General features: G+C 38.7%; 1 protein-coding gene across 6 annotated transcripts in view; it reads left to right on the top strand.

Moving 5' to 3' along the window:
- LOC129778219 (TLD domain-containing protein 2) overlaps positions 1-18,223 on the top strand; it is a 438,692-nt gene that overhangs the window by 73,749 nt on the left and 346,720 nt on the right. For 2 of the 6 annotated variants that reach the window (XM_055784977.1, XM_055784979.1), the window contains exons 2-3: positions 9,236-9,510; positions 9,816-9,969. The exons of 2 other annotated variants lie outside the window; for them this stretch is intronic. In XM_055784977.1, the coding sequence (XP_055640952.1) occupies positions 9,288-9,510; positions 9,816-9,969 (377 nt within the window). In that variant the 5' untranslated portion in view covers positions 9,236-9,287. Of the gene's footprint in view, positions 1-3,728; positions 3,835-9,235; positions 9,511-9,815; positions 9,970-18,223 lie in introns of those variants that run through there. 2 more of the 6 variants (XM_055784978.1, XM_055784981.1) reach the window with 2 other exon arrangements.

The following is an 18,223-nucleotide window of genomic DNA, read 5'->3' on the forward strand; positions in this document are numbered from 1 at the left end:
GATTGAAGAACTTAAAAAATACTTACAAGGAAAAACTACAAATGATTGAAAATTACAGCTTTATGCATTTTCTTCACAGTCCCTGGTGCTCGCTAGTCTCCCCTAGTTCAGAAATAAAACTAAATAAATCAGTTACATCTGAATAAATCTTCTTTTTCGAACAGTTTTAACGAACAGTATTAACATTCGCAAAATTCACCTTTCCTGACTTTTTCAACCTGCTTCAATATCAAACTTATGCATTTCAATAACTAAGAATGATTTCCACACTGCACATTTCAATGTTTCCAATTTCCGCCGAATCCCGTATTTGTGTGCTCTTGATCAAATCAACAATAACGTGGCAAATTTATTATATCGAAAACTAAATAGAAATACGTTCACTCGTGCTACATTATTTATCTATGCTTTCATAGCCATCTGGGTGGATAATGAAAACAGGAAAAGAAATTCCATCTTTTCCATATATTGAACCATTTTCCAAACGGGAGCAGCAGCTACGCGTTGATGTACGCCGGAAATTGAGGAAGATAAGACGGTTGCGAGGAAAGTCTATGCTTCGTAACCGGTCCCCATAGCGGGACAGGTGCGAGGCGGGATTGCGCCCTGCAAGGTCAACCTCAGTCTTCCACTTTCTTTCCGTTTGTCCCCCAAGTGAGCTAGGTAGGATGTGAAATAAATTCGATTTTTGACTAGGTTGAAGAGCGCATGAAGCGGTTTGTTAGCGCACGAAGATTACGTCAATGGTAGAATAATTGGATTACTTGGGTGGGCGCATCGTACCTGAGGAATTAAATTTCACTGCTCACCTCTGGGTGTATTATAATCCGGAATAATTGACTGGAAAATCTGATTGTAACCTTTTGTTTCAGAAATATAATGGCGCCAGCCGGTTTGTGGTGAACGCTGGTGGTCACTGCAATCCTGATTTGAGCTGTGTCATTAATGTTTTCTCTTCTTTTATATTTTCTTTTAGGTGAGTACCCACATCGATTCGATTGGCAAGTATTCACGGATAAGTACCCTCATGAAATATTTAAATTGACTGCTGGTAACACAAACGTTTAAGTAGAGTAGTGCACGATTTATTCTGTAGCGTGTGATATTGAGTTGGGGTTGTTAGAGTGTTTATCGATATCGATGTTGCCCAATTTTCTTCATGTCTAACTCTATTTGTTTGAAGCTCGTGTCATTGAGCGAATGTGAGAGAATGTAATTGATGCATTATATACGATGATTCCCTAAAAATACACCTGAACACGAATCACACCTAGGTCGATTATTACGGTATCTGGGAGTACTATATCAACCCTTCACATAATAAGATAGTACAGCTCGGACTCGATTTTCCGGAGACTCGATTATCCGGGATTCGATTATCCGGAGTATGTTATTTTTGGTTTTCGGAAATTTTGAATAATTTTTCACAACCCCATCAATATGGGTATCAAATGAAGGTGCTCGACTAGTAGAACACAGTAGATCATGAAAAACCCTAATCCAAGATGGACGCAGTTCCCAAATGAACAATTATGTTTTAATTGTTTAATTCAGCTTGCCTGTTTGTATGTATGTTTGAGTGTTTGTAGGGTTGTCCCATATTAATTGAAATTTGACTCCGTTCCTAATCACTGAATGAATTTGCAACATACTTTTAATTCAACTGCCATTTTAAAACTGTGAATTCCATGATCTTAAAAAAATCAATTTGGCCGCCTCTAGAAAAATGGCTGTGTGGCTCTACTTGGAGAATTCACTACATTATGAACAACATAAATTCGAAAAGGTCGCCGCCACAAAATGGTCGAATATATATTAATTTGAATTGATGTTGTTTATTATGTTTTGTGTTCTCCAAGTCAATCCATTCAGCCATTTTTCAGCGGTAGCCAAATTGAATTTTTTAGATCATGAAATACGCAGTTTTATAATGACAGTAGAATTAAAGGTGTCTTCCAAAATCCGGATCAATCAGTCAACAGGAACGGGGTATATTTTCTATTCATGGTGGCCAACCCTACAAACATTGAAATATACATACAAACAGGTCAAGCTGAATGAAATTATTTAGAAAGTAATGAGTTATTTGGCAACTGCAGCCATCTTCGATTTGGATTTTTCATGATCTGCTATGTTTTACTAGTTGAGGATAATCGAGTCCGACCTGTAATATTAAAATTGCGCCTGATAGAAAACTATCATTGTAGGCGTAGGCGCTTCATATAATGCGTTTTCTTTACATCTGGCACAATAGCCATATTGCACCTAATGCTATGTCGAGTATACCCCAACCCATGTAAATTCTCAGCATGATAATTTTCGCACCACGCTGCCGGCGGCACCGCGTTGATTACAACATACAGTGTACAGTAGCACCCTCCGGTGCTTTGTTTTCTTGAAGCACTCTTATTATGCACATCCTGGCGGGGAAATATCCGTCCGCGTGAACATTACTTTACCAGCACTTCATTTTATGTATGTTCCCTGGAATTGCACTTTCTTAACAAAGCACAGACCAAACATAATTAGTCCCGCTTGGTGAAGACTGAAATTCGATTTTGATTTCTGTTTATTTGATTTCAATTTAGCAGAAAGAACAGGCAAAACATTCCGTGCGTCATAAATGTATGCTTCTCAAATTTTTGAATAATAATAGTTAATGCAAGTCAACCTATTGCTTAGCAAAGATAAAAAAAATATTATTATTGTTCATCATTATTCAATAGGATTCTCTAATATTTACTCGAATTCCATCTACCCGAAAGACATTCACTCGAACGAGAAATTTATCCGAACGTAAAGTTTGTCCTAATGCCATACAAACCAGTACTACAATTAATATGTATATAAAGATTGGAAGAAAAAAAAGACCGGAATGGTAACGCCAGACCGCATATTCATGGATGTATCAAACAATATCTAGAAAGAATGAACTGGGAGGTTCCACCTCACCCGCCGTATTTCCCAGACTTGCTTCCTCCGATACTATTTGTTCTGGGCCATGGCGTCGGCCGTTTCTAAAGGGCGTTTCCGGTCTCATGAAGAAATCAAACATTGGCTTGATAGCTGGGTTGATCCAAAACATCCAGACTTCTACTAGCTTGTACTCCATCTATTGCCTGAAAGATGAGCTATGGAGATTTTGTAATCGAAGAAAATCTCCCTATATTGTAAATAACCTATAAATTATTTTCATGCTGGATAATTCAATTCTGTGACATGGAATGTTATGCCTGTTTAAATACTCCATAACTAATAAGTTATGTTTCCATGTATCGGTTTATTTCTAAACACAAAATCTGTATGTTCGCTAAGTATGTTTCTTTTTTACTTCCAGGTCCGTTTAATTGGCTACTGACATTCCTCTTAGTTTCTTAGTTAGAACTGTCAATTGAAAATCTACAAAATGAGAGTGATTTCCATTCAGAGAGCATTTTACTATCGTGTGAATTAGAACAAAATATTTTAAAAATCCTAATACAATATTAAAGCTAAACTCCCCTACCTCACGCAAACACACATGGAAAGCTTTGGGAGTAGAAAACACAGCACAAAGTAACGTTGACTCTACACTGTAGAACCTATCACAGAACAACTTCGATATGCACATCGTGTCATACAAATATCTGCAAAACAACAGACAAAGACTGACAAATATAGGAACTAGCTTTCGCCGTTAACCGTCTTTTCTGACGCCACACATGAACATATCCTATCCACAATTTCACGAAAAACACTGCTCCACGCCATCACACCACTTCAGAAAACAAAGAAAACCGTATCATTGGAGATCAAATTTGCAGAGAGCAAGCTGTACACTTCCACCTGTCCAATGTAGGTTCTCTCACATTTTTTCTACTCTTATTACAATTCATTTTTCCTTCCGATTCTATTAATCCGAACCGCTCGGTTTATCGTTCGCTATCGATTATTAAATGTTTTTCCGCGCTGTTTTCCATTTGCTTTGCATTGTGAACAGTTGTTTGATTAATGTTTATGTTTTCGGTGGAAATCCGATAGCGTTACAAAGTTATCCCGCGGTTGTCAATGTACACTATTGATCTTAGGATTTCTTTGAAATATGGTCCAATCTTCCGCTCACTTTGGGAACAAATAACGAGCAATCAATCGACCCATTCTCGAGCATTCGTCGAACCGTACTAAAGAGATTTTTTCTCGGTTTGTTGTCCATCCATTCCTTGTCGTTTAAAACAGATTTGTTAGTCAGTACGATCTTGCTTTTCTTGTGCATCAATTTATGGTCAATTTCAAGAATGGATGTGATAACCTCTTTTTTTGTTTTATTGCTTACACATTAGGATATTAGGAGAATATTAGTAAGGGTACGTTATGAATAATGTGTTGTTTCATAGGTTGTTCAAGACGAGCTATTCCATGGTTAGTCATTTATCAGGTATAGTGGGGAGAAAAATTTTGTTTTCATAGGAATAAGTGTGAACATTTCTTTGATTAGTCCTCGAAGTGTGCATTAACAAAACCCTCACATGGGATGTTTAGTTGCCTTCAAGAATCTTATGAATTATTAATTTCTTTGACATAAGTGATGTGATCACGCAAACTCAGTGCTTCTCAATGAAAAAAAAAATGTCGAAATGGACGCATACTAATAAAAAATATTGTGTTCCAATATTCGAGGGCGGCCGGCTATAATTGATGGGAGTTTTATATTGAATTGTCGAATTTTAGATTAACCTGAAATGACGAAAATTAATGCGCTATGCGGCAGAAGATAAGAGATCTGAATTTGGGAACGGGAAAGTGAATATAGATTCTGAACCCGAATTCGAATCAGAAATTTTGAGTATGGAGTCCGAAGAATCAATATAAGATTTTGTTTGATTGGTATCATAGTTTAAAATTTCAACTCTACGATACAGAACATCAAATTCTAAATTGAATCTGAAATCTAACATTTGTGCAATATGGCAATAGGATCCGTATCGGGAAACTTCTTTCTTATATTTATTAAAGTTGTCGTTACATCCCGGTAAGCGAATCCAGTGCACTCGATCCATGACTGTATCTTTCCATCTTTTTGTATTCCCAGTTCTGGCTGAATCTTGCTCCAAATCTCTCGCTCAATTGCCACCAAATTTTATGCAAACCTTGATAACTTCCTAGATGCTTGATAAAGATATGATCCATTGCTGCTTTTGAAATCCGCACCTCTGCTTGTTTGATTCGTTCCTTATCCTATTTTCCGCATAAATTGTTGAGCTCCGGTTCAATTTCAAACTTAAGTTCTTTTATCTCCAAAACTCCAAAAACGCTATACGCTATACGAGTTACTCAAACCACTTTCTAACAATCAATGTTCCTTACACAGCATTGGTACAGAAAAACATCTCATGTGAAAGATAGAGAAGCAAAGAAGTAGGTACGACTGAAGATTTACAGTTTGGAGCGAACAGACGATATGTGATCCATTGATTGACACCTAGATTAAAACAAGTACGATTGGTCTGATGCAAAAAAAAACTCCCGAAACAGTCCAAAAACGTGGCTAGCAGGAAGCCAACCAGACTTCATTTCCGCAAAAGATTGACTATCCGGTAGCCCAAACCTCATTCCACTTGATTATTCACATTGGGTCAAGTTAAAGGAGCATGTCTATGCATGTTCTTATCAAAATTTACAATTGCTTTGAACTCTACCTAGAAGGCAGCTCGCTCGCGGCTTTACTGGGTATAATGAACTAGTAAGTGTCAGTTCCATTTCCACTTCTATTTGCTGTATCAGTTTGAGATACTCATCGAAGTGCTCCACATCCCTGCATATGGTTTGCGGTACATAGTCTCTGCGAGATTGGTTAACCATTTCGTGGAACATCCGCGTTTCTGTATAGTTGATCCATTTCTTCATGATCACGGTCCTCCTGTTGGCGCTTCTTCCGTCTCAGAATCGTGATCATGTATTCCTTGCCCGTTTATGCTGGGCCCAGTTCTCTATCATCTCAGAGCCCAGGTAGATCGCCCAGTGGCGAGTTTTCTATGCCACAGCTCCATCGCATTCCTCATCGAAAGGTGCCTACGTTGGCTATTTTTTCGAAAAACTGTTCATCGATGTTAACATGGTTCATCTGGTTTGTCATTAGTTGGTTGAGTGATCTCCATGTGGCCTTGTTGATGTCCTTATCTTAAAATTATGTGTGTTCATGTCCTCATATATGATCTTAATGTTCCAACGTTATAGAATGCCGTAGACAGCTTCATGAAGAATGCTTCCTTCTCGACATCGGGTCTCCCTTTGTGCAAACAGTGCACGTTGATGATACTTTGTTGTAGACTCGGCCTTCCATGCTAAACACACTCATACTGTCGCTGATCACCAGCCACTTGCTTGCACGACTCTGCATTTTGACCAACACAATGAAGCCGGTATCTATATTGCTTGTTCAACCGCTGGAAGTACCAGGTTCTGTAGCCACACACCCTCCGGACATTCTCCTCTTTTCGACAAAGCTTCTGCAGCGAAACGATACCGGAGTGACGAGGTTCATACTGATCCAGTACGATTCCGTCGCCGTCTGGGAAATTCAGCAGTACCTCAGTACCAAGTACCAAGTTTTCACTCCACGTCCTTAACCCATTTTATGCCAAGTGTTCGAAAAATTGAACAGCAACTTTAATAATTCTTCATGGCTTTTGAAAACAATCATATGGTAAGGTTTTGGCATAACCTCGCATAACCTAACAAAAAACAAAATCTTATGAAAATCAAAAATATGTAAACTTTTCTACAGTATTATTTTGATAAACGATAGCCCAATTCAATGTTTCTTACATTGGATTGAACCAAAAAAAATGTAACGAAAATGTAGGTTTTGACCAATGTTTTCGTTTGATGATTTTTTTATTGTTTGTCATTTTCTGGAAAACAAAGGAACGAAATAATTCTTGAAGTTTGGGGTTTCTGTACCAATAATCGAAACTACACAGATGGCTTTTGTTAAAAAATATTTTTTACAGCTTGATCGTTAATGGGTTAATTCGGTATCTAGGTTGTTAACGATTGTTCCATGCTGTATTCTCTTCTTGATTATTCGTAGATTTAATATTCTACCATCCTATCCTAAAGGGTGTGGCACATCAAATTGCATCACGGAAAAAACGCTGTAGAAATTCGCCCAGTAGACCGATCCTTTTCAAAATTTTAGACAGTAAAATAAAAACTATTAAACAACTTTTGGCATTTTCTTTTTATTCATACTTCGAGCCCAAGCCCGTATGCTCGCACCTTCCTCTTTACCCCATCCATAAGGTTCTGTACAACGTCAGGTTGTAGTTTTTTTTGAACAGAAATCCATTTTCTCTTGAAGTCCGTCTCCGATTTGACAACTTTTGGGTTCTTCCGGAGGGCCTGCTTCATAATCGCCCAATATTTCTCTATTGGGCGAAGCTCCGGCGCGTTGGGCGGGTTCATTTCCTTTGGCACGAAAGTGACCCCGTTGGCTTCGTACCACTCCAACACGTCCTTTGAATAGTGGCACGAAGCAAGATCCGGCCAGAAGATGGTCGGGCCCTCGTGCTGCTTCAATAGTGGTAGTAAGCGCTTCTGTAGGCACTCCTTAAGGTAAACCTGCCCGTTTACCGTGCCAGTCATCACGAAGGGGGCGCTCTGCTTTCCGCAAGAGCAGATCGCTTGCCACACCATGTACTTTTTGGCAAACTTGGCTAGTTTCTGCTTGCGAATCTCCTCCGGAACGCTGAATTTGTCCTCTGCGGAGAAAAACAACAGGCCCGGCAGCTCCATTACCAGGCAATGCGGCTTCGTCAGCATTTCGGTGTACAGCTTCCGGGCTCGCGTCTTCCCCACCATGTTTTGCCTTTCGTCGCGGTTTGGAGCCTTCTGAACCTTGTATGTACGCAGGCCCTCCCGCTGCTTGGTCCGCTGGACGAATGAACTTGACAAATTCAGCTTATTGGCGACATCCCGGACCGAACTTCTCGGATCACGTCTAAACTGCTTAACTACGCGCTTGTGATCTTTTTCACTGACGGAGCATCCATTTTTGCCGTTCTTCACCTTCCGGTCGATGGTTAGGTTCTCGAAGTATCGTTTTAGTACTCTGCTGACCGTGGATTAGACGATTCCCAGCATCTTACCGATGTCCCGATGTGACAACTCCGGATTCTCGAAATGAGTGCGCAGGATTAATTCACGACGCTCTTTTTCGTTCGACGACATTTTTCCAAATTTACGAAAAATTGACAGTGAAGCATGGCCAACGAGATCTATACACTCTTATCTGATTATAAGCGAAAGCTGAAGATATAATTCCTAAAAATTAAATTTCTACAGCGTTTTTTTCCGTGATGCAATTTGATGTGCCACACCCTTTACTAGCGTAGCGATGGTTAGCCTCGAGATGGATCTGCTGACTTGGATGTAGCTGGCGAGACACCGCACTTCATTCGTCAGCCACTACTCTGGAGAACAGACGTTGTTTGGGCCGCTCCACATGGAGAATGGACGCACCGAGGTTTCGTGCTTAAGTGCTAATAGCGGCGTCAAGTCGCTATACTGACTAACACACTTTCAAATGAGATGACTTCTTAACTCTTTTGGGATGAATTCCTAACCACACTTACGTAACGTACCCACAAATATTCAGTGTTGCGAAAACAGTATTTTTTTAGACTTTAGATGTTGCTTGGCAATGTTTGCTTCTATTTCAGTAAGTTTATTAATTTTTACATTATTTTCTTTCGAACATATTCACTTGTACATGTATTTTTTTCTAGCTTAATTTACACGTGAAAGAGTTTACGCTCACACCTCAAGTCAGCTTTTTGTACTCTCTTTACACAAAACGTTTTTTCTCCTAATGAAATAATCAACACAAACATTTAAAACTTAAAAAGCGTCAAGAAAAGAATTGGAATTTCCCACCATAAGTGTTTGGAAATTCCCACCAGTTCGCACGTAAACGCTTAAATATTTCGAGTATATCTTCACCACTAGGAGGAGTTTTAATTTTAAATGCTATTAGTGATGACTAGAATAAATAGTGAAAACAATAGTTGAACGTAAAAATGAGAATCTAGCGTGCATTTCACATGAGTTTACCCCATAGAAATAAATTAAAGCTCTTTTCCAACAGTTAAGCCAGGCATAGCTTCTTAACTCAGACAAAAAAGCTTTCGTTCCGCGCACAGTATTACACTACTTTTATAGCTAGCTTTATTTTACCCAAACCTTGCGAAACGTTTAGCCGGCTTTGCAGCACGTGACACCATCGCGCTCGGTTTCGCTTCTCCGTTGCGATGACTACGCCACCGCGCGACTGCTCGCCGAAACAACGCACGTGCGCCGGAAGCTTTAGTAGCACTCATACATCGACGTCATCGCTTTCATCGGCTGCGGCTTCCCCCTTCAGCAGCCACAGCAGCGGCGGGGGTTATCATCATTTCCACGCGCTCACGTCGACCACGGCAACGGCCCCGGCCAGTGCCTATTCGCTCGAGTCGACATTTTCCTTTGCTGGCGGTAGGTTATTTTTCTTTTGTGTCTTTTGCGAACCAAGCGGATTTTAACGAGGTTCGCGGTATCCACACACACACACAAATCTTTGATTTTGAATGTTTTCCCATCCAATCGTCTCAGTAGTCATCCACTACAAACAGTTTTCCACTCCAAACTGCCACTTAACTCATCCTGCTTGTCAAATCTCAACACAACAGAACAACAACAAAATACCGAGAAAACAATCTTTTTTGTACAACCGAATAAACTAAACTAAATCAAACCAACCTTTTATCGCAACCAATGTTCGACACATCTTCCCGCGGCAGTGAGTGGAAGTCCGACGAAATTGTCACTGTTCAGTAGCCCAAAAATGTCAACCACTGGAAGTCCACCAACGCTCCCGACCGGACCCGGCCCTAGCCGGCAACGTTCGCTTCGTGATCGGTTACGCGATGGCATTACCGGAAGTCTAACCTGGCAGTAAGTGTTTGATTCTAGTTTTGAATTTTGTTTCCGTTTCATATCCCTTTTCTGTCTGTTTTTTTGTTTTTTTAGGTTTTTACATGTATGACACGATAACTGTCATTGTTGGTTGATTTGATCAGTATTTTTGAATCAAATTGTTTTACTGTATAGGCTAGGTAAATCGTCATTAACGAAGTTATCGATAGTTTATTGAATTTTCCTAAGATTTTGGAATGCTTTAATACCGATCTAAGCGTATCGTGTAATATAAATGAAATTTTTTGGTTATACGATTTAACGTATAACATTTCATCATTTCGACTATCTATAAATGCAGGCATCATTGGGTTTTCATTTATGTGGGAACTTAGACATATTTAACGTGAATGAACTGCCCTTTTTAGACTTTTTCTATTTTGCGGGGTCTGTAGACCCGAATAACATTGAACTCTATTAGAAACACAGTCACAGTCACTTAGTAGCCATTATTGTTACATGCAAAATACGTAGGCTCCTAACGTTGATCAGTTATTTTTATTCGTTGACAGTTCCATGCATTTCTTGGGAAGATCGAGTTTCATCATCTATCTTCATCATATCTTCAAAGCTATGGCTCCAGACATGAAATTCAAAATGTAGACGTAAAACAGTCCATTGTGAAATTAAAATTCAAAGCGATAAACTCCTTTTTGGGTAATTTTTTCGAATCCATGGATTTTTTTTTCCTGTTTATATTGTTACTGTATACTGCATATACTTAAGCTGTATAGAATCGTTATACTGTCTGTAGATTGTTCCAAAATTATAAACACAATTCCTTTCCAAAATAAAAGAAACCATATAAACCTTTTTTGCGTTATTTAATTCTCGATCATAAATAGTGCTACGTTGAAAATTTAACCAATCCAATACCAAAAATTAATTTATTAAAACCAAAAATTTAATAACCAAAAAGAATCCGAGAAAATTGACAACAAAATATTGGAAAAAAACTGTTCGAGGGCCAATTAGTACAAAATGCAGAAAAAATATTCTGCTAAACGCTAAAGGGGAACGGTCGAATTTCAGAAACACTCTCTCACGCAAATTTTTCGACCGATGGTGAAAATGTCCCTTCTCAATCCACAGGTACAGATAGTCTGCCAATCCATATGATTCCCAACGAACAACGAACAGATTTGCGTGCTCGAAAAGTCTGCCACCTTCCCTTTCCGGTTGTTGTAAAATAAAACAACTTTATTGCATTGGGGACAGTTAATATGCCCATATTGGGATATATGGATTGTCTGTTGTTTGATTGTTTATTGTTATGAGGTTTTATCAAGTGCCAAACACTCCTTCAAGTAAATTTTATCATTCATGTTGGGTTTCGTAATGAATGTACGATCCATGTTTCTCAACAACTACAAAAAAATATTTTGAAAATCAAAATTCATTTATCTCAAAAATATATTTTTGAAATTCCAAAATAAATAGTTTTGAATAGTCCTCAATTTCCAACAAGTCACCTATACATCGCAAGGTGGGCACTTTAACAATAAAAGAGTTTCTCCAACAACAACTACCAAACACAATCGAGAGTGATCGTACGAGTAGATGTAGTTTACAAGTAGTATTAAAGTGTTGAAAAGCTCATGTAAGCAGTTTCCTCTGGGTGGAAGAAGATTCAATATGCCGTAGCTTGATCGAAAGCTTCGGTTGAACATCAAATCACCGCTATTTTTTGACGTAGAACTACGTCTTTCATTAAGAGTGCCAAATCTGAAAACAGGTCACGTTTTTATGAAAAAAAATTAAGGTTAATAACTTGTTTTTCCGTGAACGGATTTTGGCGATTTACATACCAAACGAATCGGATATTTGTTTGTATTACTATATATTACAATCCCCTGGTGTGTAAACGGTTTTATTTGATGAAAACTAGAAGCATTTCCATTTTTCCATACATTTGCTCTGCTCATTTGTGAGCTTCCATACCCATGTCGTCTATAACGAACAACTTATCGGCGAGCAATGAAGGGGAACGATTTAAAGTTTCCGTGAACAAAGAAAAGAAGAAAATTAAGAACGAAGGGGAATATTTGCCTAGAGCATGAATATTGGATCTCGCTGAGGCAAACTTTCAGTATCGTTCTAGATACGAAGCAATGAACATCGCTTGTTCTTCCTTGTTTTACGTCATCACATGTCTTTGTTTCGGATTGAGCTGTGGACGCGACCAAATTACTTACTCGCTGATGTCTCTGGCATTGCAATCATTACATGAAACTGATGCCATTCCATTAAGGTTGTGAACTACACAATTGTGTTCACCAAGAAAATAATTGTTCAGGAAGTTTGTGTGTCATTTGGTTTCGCATAACAGTAGCAAAACTATCTCCACCAAGGATGGAAGCTAAGGTAATTGAGACCGGAAATATGATTAGAAAGATCTGTTGAGAAGAGCGCAAAGCAGAGATAAGTGTGTGTATATTCAGTTAGTTTAAGCCATCGATATATGTCTTTGTGTGCGTACGTGCGTGCTTCATAGCCCGTATGTACAAATAACGCATCTTCGCTACGCTGAAACTCCATTTGTACCTGCTCCCGTGTGCATAAGCCTTGCCACGATGCATCAATCACCTAGTATTTTGATACTGCGATGGACGATTGTTTGATGGTGCAAATTATGCAGCCGTGATAATGAATATAAACAAAGCGAAAGGTAGCGGAAGAGGAATACTTGCGCTAGAGTATGAATAATGGTTTTCTGCTGAGGCAAATATTAAGACTTTTTCTTTATTCAAAGCAGTTAACATCCCTTGTTTTCCGACATCATAGAGGCTTCGTTGATGCTTTTGATATTGCATCAATGCATAGAACTGACGCTATGGCGAAGCAGGCTTTAAGGTTGTGCGCCACATAATTATTTGAGGAATATCAAGCTAAACCATAGTGAATGTTGTGAGTTGTTTGGGTTCGCGTGCCAACCGCAAAACTGCCTTGAACAAGGATGGCATTTGCGCTAATCTTGATCATAATGAAACAATGCATCTCTTTTCGAGGTTACTGAGGTTACTGAGATTTTCTCGAGGCCAATAATATTAGCAGAAGCGTATCTTTTGAGAATAGTGCAAAATGATGAGAAGTGTCTATATTCATAGTCGCTTGAAGCCATCAATGAATGGCTCTGTTTTTTTTTTTTTTTTTTTTTTATCTGTATTATAGTGATTTTCAACTCATTTGGCTGGTTCGTCACTTTTACTTCCATTTTTGGAAGAATGTCGGGAGTGAGAATTGAACTCGTGACCTTCAGCGTGAGAGGCATGAATGTTACCACTACGCCAGATCGCCTCCACTGAATGGCTCTGTATGAATGCTATGCTGAACGCTTGTGTGATGCTGGTTGGTTTACGTTGTACGAAGCATGTCTAGATGTGCGACTCCACTGAGACAATACTAAGACAACAAATAACAGCGTAGTTCTACGTCAACAATGTGGTCTTGTCTTGGACACAACATCCTATAATTTTTTCGTGATATGTTAGCAGCAATCTTTTGAATCTGAAAAGGGAAGGGCGCATCCAAATTTATTTCGCCATTTGTTTTTTTATGAATAGAGGAATATTCTTGAATGTCAGAATGTTTTCAGTTGACAATGTAGAACATTTTTTTTAATAATGAGTTGAAATAGGAAAAATAGGTCGAAAATAGGTTCAATATGGAGAAGATATGTGTAGTTATAGACAAATTCACTCATATTTGAACTGTGTATCTTTTCTGGAGAACTAAAAACTCGTATCAGAAGCTGAATTTGAGATCATGCAAACATTCAGATCTGATTTTGTCTCGTTACTAGTAATGAAGGCATTCAATAACCATCTCACTGAGTCATAGATATAAGAATAAATATGCACATCAAAAGCCTAGAACTGCAACATATTTTAGGCGAAGGTAGCATTGGATGGTCCAAATGAATTCTATAAAATAAACCTTCATAATGAACTTATGAAACATGTTTACCTAGCCTAAACTAATTTATACTCATCATGCTAAAAAATCATTCTACTCCCTTTCTCATTCTCATTTGGTTGAATTTATTGAGAACTAATTTTATGATCTTTAAGTTGTAGACTTCCGTTAGTGATTTTTCATATTTATCCTATTAGTAGCGCACTGTCAGGGAATGCACAATTAGATTAGCGTTCCTTTCGAGCACCACATTATTTAAACGGTACCGAGTACGACCACATCTGAGGTATATTGATATTATCGTTCATATCATTTCTCATTACTGCTCATTCACACCTGCACCTGTTGGTTTCCGGATAACTGGTTCACAACCTCCCACTTCGCGATTCTTGATTGACAATAAATCCCCATCCCTGCTTCCCTTACTCACCATTGGGTTCGGTAATGGTAACCTTTGAAAACAACTCGTGTGAGCCAACGATAGCCGTTAATTGCCGTCGTGTTAAGTAAGCACACGCAAACATTTTTAATAAAGTTATTAAATCTAGAAAAATCCATTAAAATCCCACCCCAACAGTCGTAAATTTTTATTAATATCCCGCATCAGCATTAAACCCTGCAGAAATTAATCGAAATCGATTACGACAAATCGAATACCATTGAAGCCTCCGTTGCAGTGCGCAATTCACTAGTTGAAAAAATGTAAACATTTTCGCTGACTTTTTTCCCCAACTTCCTGTTTCCTTTCTTCCCAAGCCAAGAGTTCGGTTTATTTTGAGAAAACCTCGAAATTGGAGCAAAAATCAAACATTGACATCATGCCGCTGCTAGTTCACACGGTTCCCCTAGTGGTCCATTCCAAAACCCAAGGCCAGCCGTTCTGTTTTTATGTGTTTTGTGGTTTATTATTTGCACTCGGCTGTACGTGTGTTTTACTGTTTTGGTTTTATGTCCGTGTTACGTTCTTTTCCATTTATGGTGTGTTGCTCTCGGCTATTGTATATTGAATAGTTCATCCGTTCAATGTTATATTGAAGAAACAGCAAATATTGTATATTTTACTGAGAATTAAAAATACAAAAAGAAAGATCCGTCGTAGTGCACAACAGGTAAGTGATGATAACTCATATGAAACAAACGCACTGTAAAATGAATTAACTCGTCCATGATCTAATCAAATGATAATTTGGTTCAAAATAAGTCACCAGTATACAAATCCTAGATTGTAGCGCCCTGAACTGCTCACCAAACTTTTCTCTTATTTTGTGAGATGCAATACTTTTATTCGGATAGAAAAACAAATTCGACCCCATCGACAGTAATGTGGTGGCCACATCAGTCTTCGAAAACAATTTGAAGCAATGTTCCCGTCGACCCGTAAACCGCATGCTTCAGCAGTTCTTTCAATTCATGTGGCTGCTCATCACCTAATTTAGTTTTATTCCATTTCCTAATTTTTGACGAATCCGTTCAACCAAAAATAAGATTCGTCGCTGAACATTTTTCATAGAGCCCGAATTAGGATAATTAAATTTAACGATTTGTAAGCAATGGGCTATGGTAAGAAAAAAGGTTACACAATGGTCTTACAATCAGCATAAATCCCAGTAATGATTAGCCGATGCATTGAAAAATAAAATGCATAATTTTACTGTAACAAGATTTTCGTATCCATTTTTTATGTTCAACTTTTAGTATTCCAAAAACTACAATACAAAAACTTGTGACTCAAATTTCACCTGACGAAGTATTTTTCAAAGTTTTCCGACAATTCCACATAATTTGAATTGAAACGCCAAATTAAAAAAACTAGCTTACCTTTATCAACACGGTTTCCGCGGCGGAGAATGTCGAATTCGGCGAAGAACACTCTTTCAGCTTCATCAACTCGTCGTACGAACCGTGAGGCGGCACTCTCGTTGGTGGAGTAATTGGTCTTCGCCGCAGTAAACAATTAGCAGTCGTTGACACAAACAAAGGATAACCTCCCAACATCAGTAGCCATCCGTTCGTCCGTCTCCCCGCCCATCCAGAAATAAACATCAAATTTAGACATTAACAATAGCGGCTAACCAGTCTCGCGATCGCTCGCGGTTATGCAGTAGGTCCCGCGCGGACCCGACTCGTTGAGAACTGGAAACAAAGCGTGCTGCCAAATTGAAAACGACATGTCACGAATGCTTATTTTAATTTCATTTTCAACCATGACACAAAAGAGGTGAACCGGCGTGACAATCCTTTGATCGAAATAGCCGAGATACAACAATTGTTTTCCTGGAAACTCGGCTTCGATTTGGTCGTCTCATGAAATAACTTTGAAGAAGCTCGATTTGGGATCTTTTGAATTCCTTGGCAGCCTTGGCAGATACCAACCATATGTCGGGAAATAAATACCCACACGATTCGCTCACTGTGAGTGGGAAACGGAACTTAGGTATCATTCCGCCCGGGTTGAAACGCTGACAGAATCTAATCGAAAACAGATCACAAACAAGAGGAGTGTTCGAATTGAATTTCGATTCAATATTTCAATCACATCATCTGGCGGCAGGTTCTTGTATGGATTGTGCCGCACAGTTTGGAGCGATTTTGTCGTTTTTGTGGGTGATGTGTGACGCGGTTAGAATTATTGCGCGGATATATGCAAATTTGCTACACTGGTCGCACACTAATTGTGTGGATATTTTTTTGTACGTGAGCGAGCAGCGTCTGGATGTTCAACAGACAGGTGCGCCCCCGAAAATCTCACAACGTAAAGACTTATGAATGAAGTGATACATTCCGAGCAACATATGACAAACGGGTTCGATCAGATCCATAGCTAGCGATGAATCCACTTCGAACACTGCAAAAGTACAGATCGTGATCTAGCGTCGCTAAATTGCCTTCATGACCTATACCTACCGCCTGTTGACATTGTATCAACTATTTCCGCAGGTCCGTATCAACTCAAGCTAGTGACTTGAACCGCTCGAGATTATTTACGGATGTGTTCCATTTCAAAGCTCTCGGATCATTATACTCTCGTCGCCGGCGTCATTACTGTTGAATCGTTGCTACTGACGTTGCGGGTGAAGTCGCTAAACAGGAGAAGCGCGGTCAGGTTCAAGATTTTCCACGCACAAAAGCGCATACATTAAGTAGACTACGCTGACCTTTCTCTCTCTCACACACACACACACACACACACACACAAAAGAAACCGCCGAGACGTGGGGTATGAAAGTTCAATGCAACGCGACGAATGCGACTGATCTTGACGAGGTCGCGCCGCAACGCCTTGCGCTGATCCTGCCCTAACCGTGTTTATACGTGCGGGTGTTCAAATGATATGTTTTTTTTTTACCGTAATCTGTTCGAGCTCGGCTAGAAAAAAAAAACATAACAATGAGAAGAGGTACTGGATAATTGTTGATACTAAGAGTGTATTTGGCGTTGTTCTGAATAGATATTCCGATACTGTCCGAAAAGTATAATTTTTAAAGATAAACATACATTTATTCAGTTATATATGTATCATTTTGTTCCACAATTTTCTGAAAACCTCAAAACTTGTCACATTTATCGTCGAAAAACTGGTTTTTCGTTTTACTGGAATTTGGACCTGTGATAATCTGAAGGTGCAATATTTGATTAGTATAATGGATCGGACGAGTTGTATTTGACGAGTTGTCAAAGGAACACGAGGTCCGACATTGTCCTGATGAAATTCGACGCCTTCCCTAATGGTTAATCCTGAACGTCTATCCTGGTTGCTTAATTCGTCTGGTTGTGAGCAGTAGCGAATTCCGTAGCTTATCTTCAACAAATGCTCAAGAACGGTGGTTTTATAGATCTGTTGTTAATCTATTCATTCATGTTTCGTAAACCGATGATTCTTTTTAATTAGCGACGAGATTTGTCATATCTTGAGTACAGTTAGTTCTAGGATAAAACGTCATACATAGTTTTTTTTATGTAGGATCAAATGTAGATTACATTTTTTCATATTATTTTTCTTAAATTGTTATGATTTCTCAAAGTATTGAAATTTTATAAATTTTCAAAAAATTCATATCTTTATTTTAAAGAGTCTAACTCCGCTCCGCTATATGTCAAAATTTGTAAAATTGAAAGGGTTTTCTAATAAAAATATATTGAAAAATATCGAAGGGTGAGTCCTTTATTTTTTTATTTTTTTATAAATTCGTTTATTTTTACAGGCTCAGTTACATAAGTTTAAAGGAGCCGAAATCTTAAATATATTTTTAAAACAATTTTCTTAAATCTATGGTTAGTAATGTGGGAAACCGATTACTCGCGGTGGACTCGAGATTAA

Source organism: Toxorhynchites rutilus, chromosome 3, assembly GCF_029784135.1.
Source record: "Toxorhynchites rutilus septentrionalis strain SRP chromosome 3, ASM2978413v1, whole genome shotgun sequence".
Lineage (NCBI taxonomy): Eukaryota > Metazoa > Arthropoda > Insecta > Diptera > Culicidae > Toxorhynchites > Toxorhynchites rutilus.